At 40.9% G+C, this 23,385-nt stretch overlaps 1 protein-coding gene across 1 annotated transcript in view; it reads right to left on the bottom strand.

The window, feature by feature from the left end:
• ERO1A (endoplasmic reticulum oxidoreductase 1 alpha) overlaps window positions 1-15,139 on the bottom strand; it is a 58,904-nt gene extending 43,765 nt beyond the window's left edge. Inside the window, exons 1-3 of the mRNA XM_017512400.2 lie at window positions 14,795-15,139; window positions 2,853-2,972; window positions 1,692-1,775 (exon numbers count right to left, since the gene is read on the bottom strand). Coding sequence (XP_017367889.1) covers window positions 1,692-1,775; window positions 2,853-2,972; window positions 14,795-14,908 — 318 coding nt within the window. The 5' untranslated portion in view covers window positions 14,909-15,139. The remainder of the gene's footprint in view (window positions 1-1,691; window positions 1,776-2,852; window positions 2,973-14,794) is intronic.
• Between the last annotated feature and the right edge of the window lie 8,246 nt (window positions 15,140-23,385).

The following is a 23,385-nucleotide window of genomic DNA, read 5'->3' as shown; positions in this document are numbered from 1 at the left end:
TTAGTAGAGACGGGGTTTCACCATGTTGACCAGGATGGTCTCGATCTCTTGACCTCGTGATCCACCCGCCTCAGCCTCCCAAAGTGCTGGGATTACAGGCTTGAGCCACCGTGCCCGGCCTGCAATTCCACTTCTAAGTATATAGCCCAAAAAACTAAAGTAGGGACTCAAACAAATATTTGTGTAACCACATTCACAGCAGCATTATTCACAATAGCCCAAAAATAGAAATAACCCAAAAGTCCATCAGCAGGTGAATGTATAAACAAAATATAGTATAGGCATACAGTAGAATATTATTCAGCCTTAAAAAAATCGAATTGATACATGCTACAACATGTGTCAGCCTAGAAACAGTATGCTAAGTGAAATACACCATCCAAAAAAGGACAAATACTATATTATTCCCCTAATATGAAGAACTAGAATAATTAAATTTGGAAAGAAAGAAACCCGAGTGGTGGCTGCCAGGGCCTGGGAGGAGGGAGAAATTAAGATTTATAAACAGCAACACTTTACAGTTTCAGGTTGGGAAGATAAAAAGTTCTAGATATAGATGGTAGTAATGGTTGCATAACAATGTGAACACACTTAATGCCACTGAACTGTATACATAAAAATTGTTCAACTGGTCAATTTTATGTTATGTATATTTTACCACAATTTTAAAAGTAAAATAAAAAGATATACTTTGTTTGTTTGTTTGTTTTTGGAAGACGGAGTTTTGCTCTGTCACCCAGGCTGGAGTACAGTGGCGTGATCTTGCTTCACTGCAACCTCTGCCTCCCAGGTTCAAGCAATTCTCCTTCCTCAGCCTCCCCAGTAGCTGGGACTACAGGCGCACGCCACCACACCCAGCTAATTTTTTTTTTTGTATTTTAGTAGAGACAGGGTGTCAGCGTGTTGGCCAGGCTGGTCTCAAACTCCTGAGCCAAGGCAATCCATCTGCCTTGGCCTCTCAAAGTGCTGGGATTACAGGCATAAGCCATTGCAACTGGTCAAAAAGATGTACTTTTAAAGGGAATAAATGATCATTCAAAAATATTTTTAAAACTCTGTTTCCACATAGAATACTTCAAATTTTAATGGTCCAAAAATACCTAAGTAAAACCAGGTGTTTTGTCCACTCATACCCCAGGAAATCCAAGGCAAAAATACACCTGAAAAAAGCAGGGGGGTATTTCGTTTATATTTTGATTAATTTCATTTTATTATGCTATATACAAAACTAGGTTCAGAAAAGATGTAAGAGGAAAAAAAATATCAAGTCAAAAGAACTACTATCAATCTACTTAATAAGTCAAAGATTTATATTAACCACAAAATTTCAATCCTATTATTATGAAGGCAGTGTAATTCAAAATAGGTTTTATAAGTTTAGGTTTTTAATGTGTAAATATTGAATGTTATATTTAAACTAAGGACTGCACAATTATTTTAGTTATATTGGCCCCCTTTAAAAAGTTGTAATGGGCCGGGTACAGTGGCTCACACCTATAATCCCAACACTCTGGGAGGCTAAAGCAGGTGGATTGCTGGAGCCCAGAAGTTCAAGACCAACCTGGGCAACATGGAGAAATCTCATCTGTTTTTTCAAAAAATAAAAAGTTCTTAAAATAAATAAATAAAACAAAATGTTCTAATGGATAAAAAAGGATGTAACAGTTTTTAAATGTATACATGGTTCTCACAGATTGACATGGTTTGACAGCACAGTCCCTTCTTCCACACTGGCTGATGTCATTCCAGAAAGGACACGGCCTCTTCAGGTTTACCTATAAAATAATAATAGAAAAAGAGTTATAAAAATCAGAATCCCAAGGTAATAATTGACAGTTACAAATTATGGTGCTATAATTTGGTCATGTTATCAGCTGCAAATATATTATTTCTTCTACCTATCTGTTGCCAGGTCCAACAATAGTATAAATGTGAGGCTAGTATAAGTACATTGGCAGACCTGGTTAGAAAGACACAGACTGGGCCAGGCACAGTGGCTTATGCCTATAATCCTAGCACTTTGGGAGGCCAAGGTGGATGGATCAACTGAGGTCAGGAGTTCGAGACCAGCCTGGCCAACATGGCAAAACCCCGTCTCCACTAAAAATTCAAAAATTAGTCAAGTGTGGTGGCAGGCGCCTGTAATCCCAGCCACTTGGGAGGCCGAGGCAAGAGAATTGCCTGAACCCAGGAAACAGAAGTTGCAGCAAGCTGAGATCACACCACTGCACTACAGCCTGGGTAACGAAGCAAGACTCCGTCTACAAAAAAAAAAAAAAGACACAGACTGCCACTAAATAGACTCTAAACAGATGGCAACTAGGAGCCAAAGTAGCTCGACTCCTATTCTTTTCAAACAAGAAAGAGTTAACAGGTAGAAAATGGACAATTTTAAACTCTGACTACAACTAAATACTCCAATGATCAGGTTTTCTAAACTCTTCTAGTAAATATCTCAAGATAAAATAGTACAAGTGATTTGTTAAAACAATATAGGTCAAAATAAAGTCATGATTCTACTAAAAAACATTTAATTATTTTAATTAATTGGAGCCAATCTGATGTTTTAGAAAATTATGATCTCACAATCTTGATAAGAATATATAATAATTTCTGTCCTAACTTCAATTTAACCAATGAGGTTCTAACTTTAGAGTGTAAAATTCAGTTATTAAAATTATCCAATAGATGGTTTCAGAATCACATGGTACACTCTTATGAACTGAATTTCCTTAATAAAGCCTATATCAATTTTAAATAATAACCACAATTTTGAAGCTCAGTAATTCTTAAGAAAATGTAACTATCTGCTTAAACTTTATTCTTACATAAAAAGTTAAAATTAGAAATACCTTGTAGTATCTAAAGTAGTCACTTTCAAGAAGTTTTTGTAGTCTTGGGAAAAGCCTGTAGTTATTAAATCTATCAATGGTTTCAACATCACAGGTACAATCATCCAAGTAACCACTAACCTGTTACAAAGAAAATGAAATATTAAATGGAAATGTCCTAGATGCAACAGGATTCTTTTTCCTCACATGGTTGTTATGAAACAGCCCCTACTCAACCAATCCTTATCCTCCCTCCTCCCACATAATTTCTTGAGATGGGATATGACAATAATCTAGTAATATTGCTGCTCTTGCTATATACCAAGAGGAATACAGTGAATACTTCTGTAGGGTGTGCAGAGCTCAAGACACGTGTGTTCACATGCAAGCACACACACACACACACACACACACAGACTGGTTCCCTGGCAATCATTTATTTTGTAACTGCCCTCCAGGCCAAAGTTGACTTGACTAAGGGTAGGCATCTAACTCAAACCCGGTCATGATCGCCTCTCCGGGAACCTAGAATTGAGACTAACAAGAAGACATGTCTCCTGTGGCTAGACCAGTAAACGAATGCTCCATAATATGAACTGAGGAGCACATGAGCCAGTTGGCAGAGAGAGAAAAGGTTTTAAAAGATACACAAAGCTTGACTGTCCTTGGAATTCTCGGGCTGGGCGCTGGGGTAGAAAAAGATACACAAAGAAGCAGAGGTAGGAGATAGAGAGAGAGTATATGCTGCTTGGAGAACTGACCTGTCTTTCCTGAAGCACAGCTGCATTCCCATCCTTAGTTTTCAGTAAGGATCTAACAACCCTCAAATATTGGGCTATAACAATTTCCTAAAGGTTTGGAAGGGTGCTTAGAAATTACTTATCATTACTAAAACACTGAAACAGCAAACTGACCTCAAAGTCAATCCTGATCTTCACATTTTTAAAGCTAACATCTTAATGATATTTACTAAATCAGGCTATTAAATACACATATCCTAGGACACAATGGTAGTGATAATAAATATTATCAGTTATGAAACCAGATTTTTTTCCTTTTTTTCACCAATCTTCCTTGCCAAATTAAACTAAAATTCTTGGATGTTTATTTGGGCTAGAAAAATACCTAACAGAATTAATTAAAGATTGCTTTAAGAAACAAATATATAATGATTCCAAAAACAAAAACAAACAAAACAACCTAGAAAAAAAATTTTTAATATAGCATGCTGCAGAAAAGAGATCTTTATCATACTTTAGTCTAGATAATTGCATTTTAAACTACTTTGGATTATATTTTAGGAAGATCTATTGCCTAGAAATAAATAATTTTAAAATCTACTGATATGGAAGAAAATAAATAATATTCTAATGAAATACTGAATTAAGATTCAGTATTTTAGAATACCATAAAATCGTAAACTTTCTTTTAATTTGCGAATATAGCAAAACAGTAATGGAAATTTTTCACCTAAAAGAAATAAGAATACACTGGATGATAACAGCAATATTCAAGAGAAACTTTTTACTGCTTTTCCTACTCTTAATTGTTTTGGACTAGTTCAGTTTCTAGAAATCTCATCTACACATTTTGCCATGTAATAACTATTTTCATTTCATATGCAAATTTGTCCTTTTTCCTACCAAAAATTCTCTGAATATACAAGAATCTCAGAGTCCTAATTTTGGATACCAAAAACACAAAGTACTTTTAAGCTAAAAGATTTGATTTTTCAAACTTTCTTTTGAACCTTAAGAGCAGAAGTTCTAGGGACAAAAAAATAGCTGTTTCTCCCCTTTGATACCAATTATTATACAAAGAATGCAAAGGCCAAAGGGATATCTGCAAAGTAGAGACATTAAGTTACAAAAAGAAACACATGAAAAACTTGAGAGCAAGTTTCAAGCCATCCATTTTTCCCCCGAGGAATTCATTTTTAAGGTAAAAATATTCAAGATTCAGCTCAGTATTACCTCTCTCAGGAAGCTGTCCTTCTGCTACTCTTACCACCTGCTGGGTTATCTGCCTCTCCCAGCTGCTCCCGGGACACTTCACACACTATTATTTAAGTACTACCATACCTCACAGCAGAAAATTTATCTATTTTGCTCCTGCTCACTAGAATATAAAATCCTTGAGCGAAAAAATTATATACTTCCAGAAAGCACACTAATTATTGATGCTCAATAATTATTTGTGGCCTCTAATCCCAGCACTCTGGAGGCCAAGGCAGGAGAATCACTTGAGTTTAGCAGTTGGAGACCAGCCTCAACAACATAGTGAAACCCCATCTCTACCAGAAATACAAAAATTAGCCAGGCATGGCAGCCTGCGCCTGTAGTCTCAGCTACTGGGGCGGCTGAAGCAGGAGAATCACTTGAACCCAAAAGGCAAAGGTTGCAGTGAGCCGAGATTGTACCACTACTGTACTGTACTCCAGCCTCCGCCACAAAGTGAGATCCTGCCACTAATCACTGGAGACCAGCACCACACTGTCTCATTAAACATATCTAGCACCATGTCACCTATGGTGTGCTCAGTGCCCCAGAGTATACAAGCACAGGAGGCAGAAACACACACAGCAAGTAAAGCAAGCAGCAAAGGTAAACAAGCTTTTGTATACAACATTCTTCCTATCTCTATCCTCATTACAAAGGAAGCTCTAAGAAGCCCCAAACCAGAAAGTAATGCAAAAATCCTCCGGAGCAGAGGTGGCATACAGCCAAGAGACCTCAAAGGGAAAGAAGGCAGGATAAATGGTAGATATTAAAATGTTTTGCCCCTTCCTGAAATATGAAGTAGGAGGTATTCTCAACCACAGGTAGCAGGGCAGGAGATTCAATGGACGAAGACAGCTCATTAAAGGAAAGACAGGAAGATTCTCGGAAATCCATGCCATCTGACAGCTCAGATAAGCCGGCCAACCTGATCCCTGGGAGGGAGTCTGGCGAAGATGGTGGCAGGACCAGTTCTAGAAACTAGAGAACAAAGCATGTTACTAGAATAGAGTCTCAGCCAGGCACAGTGGCTCATGCCTATAATCCTAGCCCTCTGGGAGGCCAAAGTGGGCAGATTTCTTGAGCCCAGGAATTCCAGACCAGCCTGGACAACATGGCAAAACCCTGTCTCTACTAAAAATACAAAAAAAATTAGCCAGGCATGGTGGCATATGCCTGCAGTCCCAGCTGCTTAGGAGGCTGAGGTGGGAGGATGGCTTGAGCCTGGGAAGCCAAGACTAAGGTGAGCCGAGACTGCAGCACTGCCCAAACTGGGCAATGGGAGTGAGATCCTGTCTCAAAAAAAAAAAAAAAAAAAAAAAGGATTGAGCCTCAGGAAAGGGCTAATGTGAAATACAGTTAATAGACACAGAACAGGATCCTGGAAACAAAGCAAAATCCTATTACCTCAACTAAGACCAAAGACAGGTACCAACCTGTAACAACGAGGACTGGGTGTTGTTTCAGAACGTCCTAAGGCTGCATAAAGAACGACTACGTGGAACAATTAGGTAAGGGAGAAAGTCACTACTACGCTATATCCCAAAGTGAAATAGAACTCTGACCTACCATAGGAATCTGAACTTTTTTAAATGTTTATGTTTTTTTAAAGGTTGGTATCCTAACATTTGAGGCTCACTGCTCTAATGCTCTAAGCTTTTGGTAGAGGGCCAGTCTAATAAGCAGCAATAAGAAGGCCCTATTTGAAGGATGGTAAATAGGAGGACCAAGGTAGGCCTGACACATAACATGGACTACTCTAAAATTTTAGCCTTTTGGTCAGGCATGGTGGCTCACACCTGTAATCCCAGCACTTTGAGAGGCAAAGGCAGGAGGACTGCTTGAGCCCAGAAGTTCAAGACTAGCCTGGGCAACACAGTGAGGCCCCGTCTCTACAAAAAAAAAAATAAAATAATTAGCGAGGTATTGTGGTGCATGTCTGTAGTTCCAGCCAATTAGGAAGCTAAGGTGGGAGAATTGCTTGAGCCAGGAAGGTCGTGGCTGCAGGGAGCCATAATCATGCCAGTGTACTCCAGCCTGGATGACAGAGTAAGACACTGCCAGAAAAAAAAAAAAAAAAAAAATCCTAGTGTTTTAAGAGATAGAGAGCCTTGGAAGGCTTTCTTTTACAACCTCCCAAGCCAAACAGCAAGTCCCTCCATTCACATCCCTCAAGAAATAGGTAGTGTGTAACAAGTTAGCATGTATGTTCCAACATCAGGCCTCCTTAGGTTTGAATCCCATCTTTGCCAGACATTACTTTTTCACTTTACCTAGGTTATTTAACCTCTCTAGGCCTTGGTTTGTCATCTTAAGAGAAAATAGTAATAGTTTTCATCTCAAAGATTTGATACCAAGGTAAATAGTACAAAGTAAATTGTCAGTACATGTTAATCATGATTATTAACCTACTTCTGCTTAAATGCTTCCAATGAAAGGGAAGCATTTGTTATTCCCCAAAGCAGCACATGGCATTTTCATAATGAATAAGAAAAATACAGCCAAATGTGCAGCTAACATTTCCCAAAAATTTTACAAATGTCGCCCCAATGGAACAAAGAACTAGATAACAAACAGTTAGCTGTGGAGGGAGCCTCAATTACTTTCTCCGATGACTCTTTGATTTGACCAAAAGCAAAAGGCAGGATAAAGGAAAATTACCTTGTACTGCTTGTTCACTATTCTCATGTTAGAAGTATCCTTTAATTTGCAATGAAAGAAAAAAACAACAAAAACCACTTTCTAAAGTTTTCTTGTGTACCCATATATTCTAGTCTTATCATACATTATCATTTTTCCACTCAAAGCACTCTAAGAGTATATTCCTCGGCCAGGTGCAGTGGCTGAGGCCTGTAATCGCAGCACGTGGCAGGCCTACGCAGGCGGATTACAAGGTGAAAAGATGGAGACCATCCTGGCTAACACAGTGAAACCCCATCTCTACTAAAAATATAAAAAATTAGCAGGGTGTGGTGGCACGCGCCTGTAGCCCCAGCTACTTGGGATCTCCAAAAAAAAAAAAAAAGAATTAATTCCGCATATAATTTTTTTTTTTTGAGATGGAGTTTCACTCTTGTTTCCCAGGCTGGAGTGCAATGGTGCAATCTCGGCTCACTACCACCTCTTTTTTTATGAAATACCTTTTAAACACGCTCGAAGTGTGAATTAGGAAAGAGAAAGAAATAAAGGTATCCAAATAAAAAATAAAAAAGTGGCCAGGCGAGGTGGCTCCCGCTTATAGCCCCAGCACTTTGGAAGGCCAAGGTGGACAGATCACCTGAGGTCAGGAGTTTGAGTCCAGCTTGACCAACATGGAGAAACCCTGTCTGTACTAAAAATATGAACATTAGCCGGGCATGATGGCATACACCTGTAATCTCAGCTACTCAGGAGGCTGAGGCAGGAGAATCACTTGAACCCAGGAGGCGGAGGTTTCGGTTAACCGACATCACGCCATTGCACTCCAGACTGGGCAACAAGAGCGAACTCCATCTCAAAACACAAATAAATAAATGTAAATAAAAATAGAAGTAAAATTGTCTGTTTGCAGATGATATGATCTTATATATAGTAAATCCTAAAGACTCCACCAGAAAACCATTAAACTAATAAATTCAGTAAAATTGCAAGATACAAAATCAACATACAAAAATCAATTGTGTTTCTATACACTAACAATGAACTATCAAAAAAAACTAAGAAAGTTATATTTACAATAGAATCAAAAAGAATAAAATACTTAGGAATACATTTAACGAGGAGAGGAAAGATTAGTGTGCTGAAAACTAAAGAGCAATGATAAAAAACTGAAGATTACACAAATAAATGGAAAGGTATCCCATGTTCATAAATCGGAAGAATTAATATGGTTAAAATGTCCATACCACCCAAAGTGTTCTACAGATTCAATGCAATTTCTATCAAAACTCCAATGGCATTTTTTGCAAAAATAGAAAAAAAAAATTGTAAAATTTGTATGGAACTGCAAAAGACCCCAAGTAGCTAAAGCAATTTTGCAAGAAGAACAAATCTGGAAACAGCATATTGTGTAATTTCAAATTGTATCACAAAGCTACAGTATCACAACAGTGTTATATCAGCATAGAAACATATACATAGATTAATGGAAAACAATAGGTAGCCCAGAGATAAATCCACACATATCTGGCCAACTAATCTTTGACAAAGACACCAAGACCATACAATGGGAAAAGACAGTCTCATCAATAAATGGTGGTGGGAAAACTAGATATCCATGTGCAAAAAAAAAATGAAATTGGATCTTTATCTTACAACATACACTAAAACCAACTCAAAGCTGATTAAAGACTTAAATATAGGACCTGAAACAGCAGGACTTTTAGAAGAAAACACAGGAGAAAAGTTCCATGACATTAGTCTTGGCAATGATTTTTTATGTGACACCAAAAACACCAGCAACAAAAGCAAAAATAAGTAAGTGGGACTACATGCAACTAAAATGTTTCTATGCAACAAAGAAGCAACAAAATGAAAAGACAACCTACAGAATGGGAGAAAATATTTGCAGACCATCTGTCTGACAAGATGTTAATATCCAAAATATAAAAGGCACTCATACAACTCAACAACAACAACAAAAAATAACCCAATTAAAAAATGGGCAAGAGCTGGGCATGGTGGCTCATGCCTATAATCCCAGCACCTTGGGAGGCCAAGGCACACAGATCACCTGAGGTCAGGAATTTGAAACCAGCCTGGCCAACAGAGCAAAGTGGTGGGCGCCTGTAGTCCCAGCTACTTGGGAGGCTGAGGCAGAAGAATCGCTTGAACCTAGGAGGCAGAGATTTTAGCGAGCAGAGATCACGCCACTGCACTCCAATCTGGAGTGAGACTCGATCTCAACAACAACAACAACAAAAAAAAGGTCAAGGACCTTATATATGAAAACTTATGTGGTACACACCTTAAATATACTCAATTTTTATGTGTCAATTATACCTCAATAAAGGTGGAGGGAGATACATAAATAAACCTATGTGCTTGAAGTGTGCTTTATTTGGCAAAGAACTTTAGGTGTATTTAATTTTATTGGGTTTTATGACTATAAAAAGGAGCATGAAAAGTATTCAACTGTTGACAGAAGCACACTGGGACAAGTCTGTCAATGGAAGCAGAGAAATACCAAAGATTCCACACCACGTGGTTGGCACCATTCTAAGGACATAGAATGCTACAGGTCATTTTGGCTTTAAAGTCTTAGTCTTGCTAAAACTTTTAAATTATTGTCAAATGACTGGCAACCATCAGGAAAATATTTCTTCCATACAGTTTATTCAAAAAGCCTGGAATGCAGCGCACACTGAGAGTCAGTGGACACCTATCCAGTAAAACCTGTTTCAAAGGTCCCTCTGACTAAGTTTTAATCCCGGGCTTCTTTCCACCCACCACTCAACATATCAGCAAGTGTCTCTCCCATGGCCCAGCCACTGGTGCTAACACCTAAAACCATCGTTTCAACTGACCTAACAATACACTTGACAGGTTAAATCTGCTAAATGCATTCCAAACTAAAAAAGATCCATTTTTGGAGTATTTATTTTGGACTCTGAGCTACTCTCCCCTTTCATTAGCCTGACAGAGATTTACCACACTCAAATAAGCTATCCTGAGTGTTACTAGCACTAGACATATTAAGATTGATAAAACATTGTGAGTAAGAGTTTACCAACTTATTTCTAATTAATTTAAATGAAAAAGATGTCCATAGTGCCTCCATATCTGGGCTTCAATATTTATTCTGAGGTTATTTCTTTAAAATACATCCTGGTATGCCATTAATTGGGACTAAAGTTCTGTTACCTTCATTCTCTCTAATGGTATATAATGGGGCAATAATTGTCAGAAAGAAATACGAAACTGTGAAAGGTCTTTATTTGCTTCAAGCCCATACCTATTACTACAAAAACTATTTTGATTTAAGGAAAGGGTAGGTCCTGATTTTGGAGATGTTTATGTAAACTATACATGTGTTAAAACTTCATAGACAGGCTGGGCACAGTGGCTCACACCTGTAACCCCAGCACTTTGGGAGGCTGAGGCGGGTAGATCACCTGAGGTCAGGAGTTCAAGACAAGCCTGGCTAACACGGTGAAACCCTGTTTCTACCAAAAAAAAAAAAAATTAGCCGGGCAAAGTGGCGTGCACCTGCAATCCCAGCTACTCAAGAGGCTGAGGCAGGAGAATCCCTTGAACCCATGAGGCAGAGGTTGCAGTGAGCCGAGATCATGCCACTGCACTCCAGCTTGGGCAACAGAACAAAACACCATCTCAAAAAAAAAAAAAACTTCATAGACATTTTGGATCACAGGGAAAAAAAAATTCATAGATTTATTCACCCAAAAGTGGAGGAAAGCCAATTTCCCATAAAAGAATTAAAAATAAAAAATTTTTAAAGTATATGTAAGGACTGTATATACAACCTTACATGATCCATATATATAACCTCATATAAGGTTGTATACACAATTCTTACATGAGGTTACATATATAGATTTACAAGTCTAAAGCGATTAATCACTCATTTTGAGCAACTAACACTTAAGCACTATTATTAAAGGAACTTACAACATATAGTGAAAATGGTTTTAGTAGGATCTGATGTCAACTAACAGGCATATGTAGCAACTGACCGAATTCAAAGACTCAGTTGGAGCTATCAACCAATTTGAAAGATCAGTTCCAGAAAACATGTAAATGGCTTGGTAAGCAGAAAAATTTAAAAAATATATTCCTGCTGGCATAGTGCTTACATCTTATAAATTCCCTAGGACTTGTTGAGCACCAATTATTCACCAGGCTCACTACTTGGAAGTGTCAGACCTTTTTTTTTCATTCATTTTTTGATCTCCCAAAAATTGTTAACAGTAGGTTTCAACATACGCTTGTTGAATTTAATCAGATTTCTTGTAGAGCTCTATACATTTTAAATCAATGACTTTCTAAGATCACTGCTCTGGCTCAAATCAGAGCTGAAATTCTGTGAACTGAACCCTACTATAAGCCAGGCACCCTGCAACGGGGGATGATGGGTGGGGATGTGGTAACCGAAGGCAGATGTGGTAAGGAGGACACGCAACAGGAACAAAAGATAAAACTATTAACAAAACGACAGAACTGGGCAGCTCACTGGATATTGTAAACAGAACTAGAGAAGACTTTAACTTGTATTTCCAAACATTACGTAAAAATTTAGTTTTTGACTTAGTTCCTAGCAGTATTTCCTGACTTGTTTTTTAAGTGCTTAGGATCTGTGCCTCACATGAATTCCCAATGAACATTATTCACTAAACTGTAAGCTCTTCAAGGCAGGGATAATGTCATAGTTATTTCTGTATCGCAAACACTGGTCAATGCGCAGAGTGGTTACGTTTGTTGAATGAATGATTTGCACCATTTATCTCCCCTTTTCTTTCTCCATTTTTTTTTCTTTTCCCTCTCACGCTGTTTTTCTGTGTATATCTGTCTATAAGCTTGCCTCTATTTTTCTCTGCCGCCTCTCCTCCCTTCTCCCCTCATCCTCATCCCTTCCATTACTGGCCATATTGTTTTATTTATTGAACTGGAATTGATAGTCTCTGTTTATAGTTTATTTAAGTAGACCATTTTTTGATCTTTTTTTTTTATTTTTGCCTAGGCTTCCACAAATCCTAAGTAGACCATTCTAAATTTCTAAATTTCTGTTAAAACTGGTTTTTTAACTATATGATCCTCAATTTATTATTATTTTCAGGCACACTCTCGCTCTGTCAACCCACGCTAGAGAGCAGTGGTGCAATCATGGCTCACTGCAGCCTCAATCACTAGGTAGTGGGCTGGGAAAGGCAGACCCACCCTGAATCTGGGTGGGCACAATCTAATCAGTTGCCAGCATGGCTAGAATACAAGCAGGCAGAAAAATGTGAAAAGAGAGACTGGCCTAGCCTCCCAGCCTACATCTTTCTCCCATGCTGGATGCTTCCTGCCCTCAAATATCAGACTCCAAGTTCTTCAGTTTAGGAACTCAGACTGGCCCTCCTTGCTCCTCAGCCTGCAGATAGCCCATTGTGAGACCTTGTGATCGTGTAAATTAATACTTAATAAACTCCCCTTTATATGTATATATTCATTTAGTTCTGTACCTCTAGAGAACCCAGACTAATAACAGACAGGGTCACCAGGCTAGTCTCAAACTTCTGGGCTCAAGCCACCCTGCCACCTCAGCCTCCCAAGTAGCTGAGACCACAGGCGCACACCATCACACCCAGATGGTTCACTACATTGCCCATGCTGGTCTTGAACTCCTGGACTCAAGAGCTACTCCGACCTCGGCCTCCCAAAGTGCTGGGATTACAGGCTGGAGCTACCACACCCAGCCCAATTTACTATTTTTCAAGGTTGACTCTGAAAAGGAACACAGATATCTACCCTTGTTGTGAGAGAAAAAGAAAGGGGCTTAACAAAATTTTATGTTAAGGAAGCATTTGAATCTGAGGATACTGTGAAAGAGGAAAAAAGTTTAATCACCAGTTAAAAGAAAAAGAAAATAAATATAAAGAATTTAAAGTTCTCCAATTTTAAGCAGAACTCCAAAAAGGTTATTAAGGAAAAAAAAGTAAAAGTTGAAGAGTTCAACGTGTACTTTTTTATTCCACTATTCAAATCTCCAGAATGTAATTGAAAATGTTACATTGGACATCTTTTTTCTGTACCGAATATTTTATTTTAAGGTCATTTCTATGTTATATTTTAAATGCTTAATCTCTATGTTACATTATATGAGAAGAAAAAATGACCCTTTTTCCTTTTAGGTACTTGATTGTGTGTCGTTTGCAATCATTGAGGGTAAAGAACTTTTCGATGTCTTATTTGTAAAGCAGCAATTTTCTTTCAACTTCCCTTAGTTTCCTAGATAACACTCACCTCAACTCCCAAATCACTCAGCAAAACAACAAAATCCAAGAATGTAAAGCAGTGAAAGAAAACCCTTTCATATTTAAACACATCTTTCCTTTGACATGATATCTCGCTCCTAAACACATAAAATGTTATTTCTGATAATAAATAGCAAAATCCACTTAGGAATAACATGGATGCCTACCCCTTAATTTTGTAGAAAAAGTAATTTTTATTAACAGAGTCAATCAAAAGATGGCTTTGACAAGAGTAATCACATTGAAGTACCAGATACTGAGGATAACGGAAACCTGTAAGTTTCTCTGAATTTTTTGCTCAAGGAACCACATCTCTTACAGAAAGAAAAGATCGTAATCTGCCTGTAATCAAACTTGTGCTTTGAAGAATAAGGATCATCCTCCCAATTCATACCAGCTTAATGGGTGTCAGGATCAGAGAATCTCATTACTTTCGAAAAAAAGAGCACACAGGGCCACAAACCAGAGGGCAACTGCAGTCCCAAAGACATCAGGTAGTTGGGTTTATACAGAAAAACCACACGCAGCCATTCTTCCGCCTAACATCGAGATCTGAGAGCAGCCCACAAACGTCTTAGCCAAAAAGGCTGGCGAAATGCACGCTGCACAGGTACTGGGTACACAAGTTCCTGGTCAAGTTTGAAGTTAGAAAGATCTAGGTTCTGTGAAACTAGCAAATACTGGCTAGGAGCTGTGTATACACTGTGCACACTCTCCCTGGGCAGAGCTCAACCAAGATGCATAAATCCACTCAACGGCGTGCACCCACACCCCTCTGCTGGTCCCAGGCACCGGAGGGCGCGCCGACTTCCAGGCTGCCGCGGGGGCCCGGTCCATGCCAAGCCAGGCGAGCTGAAGACTCAGTCCCGGCCACCAGGCAGCAGCACCGGAGTCTTATTCTCGGCGGGAATAGACGCAAAGACGCACCCCCAGCCGCTCACCTGCCTGGGCGTGCGGGACACAGCGTGCCGCGGAGGGCGCCGGGACCCGCAGCACCAAAGCGCACACTGCTCACCTGGCAGAAGCACCTCTGTGCCGCAGTCTCCGGGGGCTGTTGCTCGCAGTGGCCGGAGCCGAGCAGCCACACGGCGCCCAGGAGGCCAATCAGGAATCCCCAGCCGCGGCCCATAGCCGCTCCGGCAACCGGTCGTCGCTTCACGCCTGGGAGTCCGCACGCTCGGCCGCAGGCCGTGCGCCCTCAGATGAAGCCCGCGCGGGCCGGCCCCGGCTGCGCCCCACCTCCGGGCCGCCTCCCAGGCCCGCCTCGGCCCTCCCGCCTCTCAGCGGTCGCCACCTCGCGACCCAGCCTGCGGACGTGCCGCGGCGCCCGCGCCGGCCGCCCGGGGCCTCGGACCGGTTCCTTCCCGGCGCGGGAGGCTGACGCACCAACCCGCTTCCCGGCTCGGCCCCGCCCGGCCCGCAGCGCTCGCCCCCGGCCCCCTGACGGCCCCCGCCTGGAGATGCGATCCACTCGCGCAACCCCAGACCCCGCGCGGCAGTCGAGGGTCCCTCCAGTTCCCAGAGCGAGAGCAAAAGCCGAAGGGGCCTGTGTTTTCCTGCGGGGCCCCGCCCCATCTCGCTCACTCCCGGCCAATCCTTCCGTATCTCAACGCGAGGAAATCAAATCCTACGAATTACGTGTCCACAGTGTTCCTGGAGGAGTCTTAAAGCTGAAAGGGATATGTCATTTACATTTTCAGTAGCCACATCAAAATAGTAAAAATAACAGGTACATTTTCTTTTTTATTTTTAAAATATTTTTATTTAACCCCGAATGTGCAAAATACTATTTCAAAATATAATCAATATTCAAGTTATTCGTAAGATATTTGACTTTTTTGTCTTTGAAATGCAGTGCGTATTTGACGCGAAGGAGACCCGTTTCATAGTCAAATGTGGCTGCTAGTCCCCACTGTATTGGACAGCGGGGGTGGAAGCCGCCCTCTCTAATAGGAGCAAACAGGCCCAGTTCAGAAGTGAGATGACATGAGCAAGGATTTGGAGGTGGGTAGTGATAGAGCCAGGTCCTCTAATCCCGAGTCCTGGTCTTTTAACATTCAGCCTTGGGACTCGTCTATTCGCTTTTTTTTTTCTTCTTCTTCTTCTTTTTTTCAAGACAGGGTCTCCCGGGGTCACCCAGGCTGGCCTGCAATGATGCGATCACGGCTCACTGCAGCCTCGAACTCTAGAGCTCAAGTGATCCTTCCACCTCAGCCTCCCGAGTAGCAGGAACTACAGGGGTGCACCACCAAGCCCGGCTAATTTTTTTTATTTTTAGTAGAAACAAGGTTTCACCATGTTGCTCAGACTGGTCTCATACTCCTCAAGAGCAGTTCTCCCGCCTCAGCCTCCCAAAGAGCTGGGATTACTTTTTTGTGTGTGTATGTGAGACAGAGTCTTGCTCTGTCGCGCCGACTGGAGTGCAGTAGCATGATCTCGGCTCACTGCGACCTCTGCCTCCCAGATTCAAGCGATTCTCTTGCCTCAGCTTCCCGACTAGCTGGTATTACAGGCGCCCGCCACCACACACCGGACTAATTTTTTGTATTTTTAGTAGAGAAGGGGTTTTGCCATGTTGGCCAGGTTGGTCTGAAACTCCTGACCTCAAATGATCAGCCCGCCTCAGCCTCCCAAAGTGCTGGGATTATAGGTGTGAGCCACTGAGCCCAGCCTAAGACAGTTTCAAGGTGAAACTGGAAGCTTTCCGACATCTTGCATGCACATTAAAAGTTGAAAGAGTTGAAATGACTTAAACTGATGTATTTTGCTGCAAACCCTAGACTTCTGCCTATCACCGCCAAGTAGACTGAAGCGTAGTAAAAAGTCAATAGAGATCCTGATGGACCTGAGAAGCTCTGATTCTAGTATCTACAACATGCTACATGTGCTTATTAATACAATCTCCCTTCTAACCTGAAAGCTCTTCTTCATATGCCTATATACAGGCCCCACTTATCCCTTTTAGGGCCAGACCTAGTTTGTGTTCTCTCTGCTATAAGCAGTCTTTCTGGTTTCCTCCTAACCCAGTTCCAGTTTCTCAATGATTTCAATTCAGTAAACTGACTCTGTGGCAAACTGAGCTTAACAATTAGGGTACAAAGATGCATAAGGTCCAGTTCCTACACTTGGAGAGACATCCATAGAATTTAGTATATAATCTTTTTAAAAAAAATTAACTTGGCCGGGCGCGGTGGCTCACGCCTGTAATCCCAGCACTTTAGGAAGCTAAGGCGGGTGAATTGCTTGAGGTCAAGACTAGCCTGACCAACATGGTGAAACCCTGTCTATACTAAAAGTAAAAAAATTAGCCAGGCTCGGTGGTGCGCACCTGTAGTACCACCTACTGGGGAGGCTGAAGTGGGAGAATAGCTTGAACCCAGGAGGCAGAGGTTCCTGTGAGCTGAGATCGTGCCATTGCACTCCAGCCTGGGCGACAAAGTGAGACTCTGTCTCAAATAAATAAATACAAACAAAATTGATATGTCAAAGAAATATCTGCACTCCCATGTTCATTTCAGCATTAGTATGTAATCTTGTATGATATTTTCTACTTCATATTTTTATCACTGAATTGTAACGTCTTTAAACTTCTTGAGCAAGGATTGTGTTTCAAATGTCCCCAAGACTCCCAGAGATCCTTAATAAGGATCTTGTCTTTGTACACGTCTGTGGAATAAATGAAGATCTTTCATTGGCATCAGTACTAATAAATGAAGATTAGGCCATCAAAAATGGGAAACACAATAAGAAGAAGGGGAAATGAGTAAGGCCTATGATTTTAAAAGGAAGCAATCTGAATATGAATCAGCTTCACATTTTACCTTAATGCAACGGCCTGTAACCTAGGGGAGCTTAAAAATGTCAGTGTTCCTAGCCAGGCATAGTGGCTCACGCCTGTAATTCCAGCACTTTGGGAGGCCGAGGAGGGCAGATCACAAGGTCAAGAGTTTAAGACCAGCCTGGCCAACATGGTGAAACCCCATCTCTACTACAAGTACAAAACTTAGCTGCGCATGGTGGTGTGTGCCTATAATCCCAGCTACTCCAGAGGCTGAGGCAGAAGAATTGCTTAAACTGGGACCCAGGAGGTGGAGGTTGCAGTGAGCTGAAATCACGCCACCGCACTCGAGCCTGGGCTACAGAGCAAGACTCTGTCTCAAAAAAAAAAAAAAAGTCGGTGTTCCGATAATAGAAATTATTTTCCATAAAACTCAAACTCTTGCTCAGAATAAATTTCTAGCAAACTTAGAAACAGTATACACATTTTTTTTACTTTTTTCTCTGGATAATTATATTTTTTCTTATAAGAGATTTTAGACTAAGTAAATACAGTTTTATATGTGTGATGTGAATATCACTGAAGTGTCCCTGAGAATCCTTCAGGCTAGTCCTTTGTATGAGTTTCCTTATTCAAATAGACCTGTTCAGACAATCATCTCACCTGTGTTAGGGCCCATGAAATCACTGATTAGTCATTCAGTAACTATTTAAAGAGCACCCCACAGGGTACATAGATCACCTTTGATTTCTGAAAGCCCAGCCTCCCATTCATTACAAATTCAAACAACATTACATGTTTTAGCGATGAACAAGGTCACAAACTTGTTTTTCTGTCACAAACTTGTTTTTCTAATACTCGTGATTATAACAATAACATGACTTAGATTTAATGCAGACTGCATTTCTTGATGGAATTCTGATTACTGTGTAAATAACAGCTACTATTTTTTTTTAGATGACCAAAGCAGGAAATGGCTTGAGTCCAATTTCTCAAAATGGTGTACGGGGATTTCTGTGGGAAGTTTCTCAGTACCTAAACAATTTCTGTCATTCTGAATTGTCAGTACCTAAACAATTCCTGTCATTGAATAGACTGGAAGTAAATAAGGAAATAGTTTGGTAAAAGAAGAAATGCTAAGTAGAAACCTAAAGGTTTGGTGCTGATATTTTTTTTAGAATCATTGATGTCATTAATAACAGAATACGGTTGTACACATGGTACATTACTAGACATTTCTCTCAAGGTGCTTAGAATCATCCGAAGTAGGAAGACATGCCATATAACTTCTATCTTCACCTTCTTTACCTCAAATTCCTGAAAGCAAGCCATATATAGTCACTGACTTGATTCCTCATCCACTCCTCTACTTCCCATCCCCATTTTAACCCGTGGTACAGTCTGGTTTCCAGCTCTACCTTCCTGAAACTCCTCTTTGTATAGCCTTCCTATTGCCAAACCCAGTGACCAACTTTCACGAAATCTCTGCTGCATTCCGACAATGCCGATTCTTCTCCAATTTGATTTCCTGATTCTCCTTCTGTTTCTCATGCTATTTAACTGTCTCCTTCCTGGGCTTTTCCCTGGCCCGCCTCTAAGACGTGAGTGTTCCCCAGGATTCCATTCTTTGTTGAGTGTTTATCTATACTGTCCCCTGAAGAAATTCTATCAGTTTCATGATATTTGTTATTATTATTTTTGTTCTTTTTTCTGAGACGAAGTTTTGCGCTTGTTGCCCAGGCTGGAGTGCAATGGCGCGATCTCAGCTCACTGCATCCTCTGCCTCCCGAGTTCAAACGATTCTCCTATCTCAGCCTCCCGAGTAGCTGGGATTACAGGCATGTGCCACCATGCCTGGCTAATTTTGTATTTTTAGTAGAGACGGGGTCTCTCTGTGTTTGTCAGGCTGCTCTTGAACTCCCGACATCAGGTGATCTACCTGCCTTGGCCTCCCAAAGTGCTGGAATTACAGGCATGAGCCATGGCGCCCCACCAGTTTCAAGATTTTAAGTAACTCCGCCATGCTGATGATTCCTACGTCTAAATGTCCAGGTCTCATCTCTCCCTTAAGCTTCAAAATCCAGCCATCTCTTTATTGGGGCATAGTGGCTCAGGCCTGTAAACTCAGCACTTTGGGAGGCCAAAATGGGCAGATCACTTAAGGTCAGGAGTTTGAGACCAGCCAAGGCCAACATGGCAAACCCCGTCTCTACCAAAAAATACAAATATTAGCCAGGCATGGTGGTGCACGCCTGTAGTCCCAGCAACTTGGGAGGCTGAGGCAGGAGAATCACTTGAACCCAGGAGGCAGAGATTGCACTGAGCCAAGATCACACCACTGTACTCCAGCCTGCACAACAGAGTGAGACTCTGTCTCAAAAAAAAAATAAGAAAAAAAAATCCATCCATCTTTTGGATACATCCATGTGGTTTTCTCAGAAATGTTTGGTCACACCACCATCTGTATCTAGGCACCTAGAGAGCAAGAAGACATTCTCAATTTCTCTTTCACCTCCATAATCTATTGATAACACCAAGTTCTAACAGGCTGTCCTCTACATATATCTTCAACTTATTTCCTCCTCTCCATCGTTATGACCACAGATAGTTCCAGCTCTTACTGTCTCTCACCTGATTTATTGCCCCATTCCCTTAACTGATCACCTAACATCTAGCCTTGTACCCTTCAAAAAAACATCCTCCACACTAGCCTGGTTGCTCAAAAACATAAATCTGACTCAGTTATGCCTCTTTTTAAAATCTTCACTGCTTCCAAATGTCTGAGGAATTGAGTTTAAGATTCTTAGCATGACATGCAAGGTCCCCCATGATCTGGCCTCAAGTACTTCTCCAGCTTCTTTTCCAATACCTCTCTGCCTTTTAACAATTCTCCATCTGTGCCTCCTTGCTTCCAGCGTCCACATCTTTGCTCACCTGAAATGAGTTTTCATTCCTGAAAGGTTTCCTCCCTGTCCCTACCCAGTCCCCTCACTTCAGCTGGCTCATTGCTTCATGATTCAGTTCAGTCCCACTACCTCTGTGAAGTCTTCTTTAACCCTTTCTCTGTGATTCGTTTAAGATTGGTTAAGAGTGATTGGTTTAAGTTACTCACTCCTCTTTGGTTCCATATGGTCATATAATGATGCTTACCATACGGAATCAAATGTACCTGTTTTCCTCATTCAACAGAAGAGTAGAGAACTTGCTTTGGTATTCTCAGGTTCCCCAGCACTTAGCACTGTATATGTGTTTGAGAAGATGACTTCTGAATGAATTAATGAATGTATACATAAATTAACTAATTAACAAAGCTGAAAGTATAACAACAATCTGAGATGTCACAGGGCAATGTGTGATTAAGATTGAAACAAATGCTGTAAGCTTAAAGGCTAAGTGATCACTTTGGGCAGAAGTAATTTTGGATGAGAGATGGCACACAATAGAATTGGAATTGACAAGAAAAAATTCACAAAAGGTGTGGATTTGGGGAGACTAATGACAAAGTAGGAATTCACCTACTAGTTAATTCACTAGAAAAATAAACATTTGAAATTCATTTAGAAAACATTTCAAGATCAGGAGTATCTAGTTAAAAAACAAGCATGGCTATAAACTCAGGAACTCTTGACTCTGCATAGTTCCAGGGAGAGGGGAGAAACAGAGAGTTCCAAACTGAAAAAGAGGTGGACTAACAAAACCCTCTCATACTGAATATGAAAACTTGGCCCCACCTTCAGACCACCGATAATGCTCAGCTCCAAAACTGCAGATCATATATATACCTGCTTTCCACCCATCCCATCCCTCCCAATTCCTTCTTCTCCCATTCTAGAAGGGAGAAGAACATTCTTCCAGGAACGAACAATGGCACCAAAAACAACCAAATACTTGGACCTTCCCACTCACATTCGCAGAATCCCATTGCCTCTTTAGTGCCTCACTCACTCTACCATCAGAAAACCAAGCCTCATCAGATTGTTGAGGAAAACCTCCATATGAAATAGGTCAAAACAAACTTGAGGAGCAAAAAGGGAAGAAAGAAAAATGAACAAAAAGCTATAACCAATATCCTCAAAGACAAAAGAACAGGATTTTGGGCCGTGGCTCATGCCAACGCCAAGTTGAGAGGATCCCTTGAGCCCAGGAGTCTGAAACCAGCCTGAGCAACATGGCAAGAGTGTCCGTCTTTGAAAAATAAAAAAATTAGCCAGCTGTGGTAATGCATGCCTGTAGTCCCAGCTACTGGGGTGGCTGAGGCAGGAGGATTGCTTGAGACCAGGAGATTGGGGCTGCAGTGAGCTATGATCACACCACTGCACTCCAGCCTGGGCAACAGAGCAAGAACCTATCTCTAAAATAAAAGAAGAAAAAAAAAAAAACAGAATTCTATAAAATGGAACAAACAGAACAAGAAAGACCTCTTAGTAACTAAACATGTAACCAAAATAAAACGTTTCTTTGGAAACATTAGAAGACACATTGAGGAAATCTCCTAGATAGTGGAATAAAAAGACAAAGAGGTAGAAATCAATGAGAAAAAAATGAAAAAATTATTAAGAAGAACTTGACTAATATGAGCATCACTAAGAGAAATCATGAAAACAGAGGAGAGAAAACAGTATTAGAAGTAATTCAAAAAACAGCCAAAATTGAAGGATAACTTCATGGATTAATAGGGCCCACGGAGTGCCCAGTTCATTGGATGAAAAAATGCCCCCAACAGGGATAAAGCAGAAAGGTAAACAAAAAACTTTGTCCCCTACAAAGAGTTGAGAACCAGAAGAGCACTATATCGGCATTGGAAGCTACGGAACCATGGAGCAAGGAAGATTCTGACAGAATTCTGTAGCCAGCTACTCTCACACTTGACTAAGAATTCAGATACTTTTAGATATGCAAGGTTTCAAATAATGTGCATCTTTAAATTCTTTCACAGAGGCTGGGCGCGGTAGCTCACACCTGTAATCCCAGCACTTTGGGATGCTGAGGCGGGTCAATCACGAGGTCAGGAGTTCGAGACTAGCCTGGACAACATGGTAAAACCCTGTCTCAATTAAAAATACAAAAATTAGCTGGGGGTGGTGGCACAAGTCTGTAATCCCAGATATTTGGGAGGCTGAGGCAGGAGAATCGCTTGAACTGGGCAAGCAGAGGTTGCAGTGAGCTGAGATCCTGCCACTGCACTCCAGCCTGGGTGACATAGAGAGACTGCATCTCAAAAAAAAAAAAAGAAAAAGAAAAAAAGCCTGGTGTGGTGGCACATGACTGTAATACCAGCACTTTGGGAGGCCAAAGTGGGCAGATCACGGGGTCAAGAGATAGAGACTATCCTGGCCAACATGGTGAAACCCCGACTCTACTAAAAATACAAAAAGGAGCTGGGCATGGTGGTGCACACCTGTAGCTCCAGCTACTCCGGAGGCTGAGGCAAAAGAATCCCAGAGGCGGAGGTTTCAGTGAGCTGAGATCGTGCCACTGGACTGCAGACTGGCAACAGAGTGAGACTGAAAAAAAAAAATTCTTTCACAGAAAATTACTGAGAGAATGTGATCCAACCAAAAGAGTAAACCAAAAAAGAAGAGACTTCGATATCAGGAAAGCGAATAAAAGAGAGGGGTTAGGGAAGTTCTAAGAAGAGAGCTGTGCAAAAGATGAAGGGAGCCCAGATTAGAGCAAGGTGGAGGCCTCCTGGAGAAGTGTCTCCAGGTAAAAAATAGAACTGGAGGAACTCCTGATGTCACGTTCTGAAAAATACTATTCAGAGGAAGTTTACAATTGTTTTTGAAAAGTTGGGAACAATAATGAAAACAAAAACAAAAAACAAAACA

This window comes from Cebus imitator, unplaced genomic scaffold (assembly GCF_001604975.1).
Source record: "Cebus imitator isolate Cc_AM_T3 unplaced genomic scaffold, Cebus_imitator-1.0 Scaffold472, whole genome shotgun sequence".
NCBI classification, from domain to species: Eukaryota; Metazoa; Chordata; class Mammalia; order Primates; family Cebidae; genus Cebus; species Cebus imitator.
The sequence above is the reverse complement of the archived record's forward strand: the minus strand, read 5'-3'. Positions and strand labels throughout refer to the sequence as shown.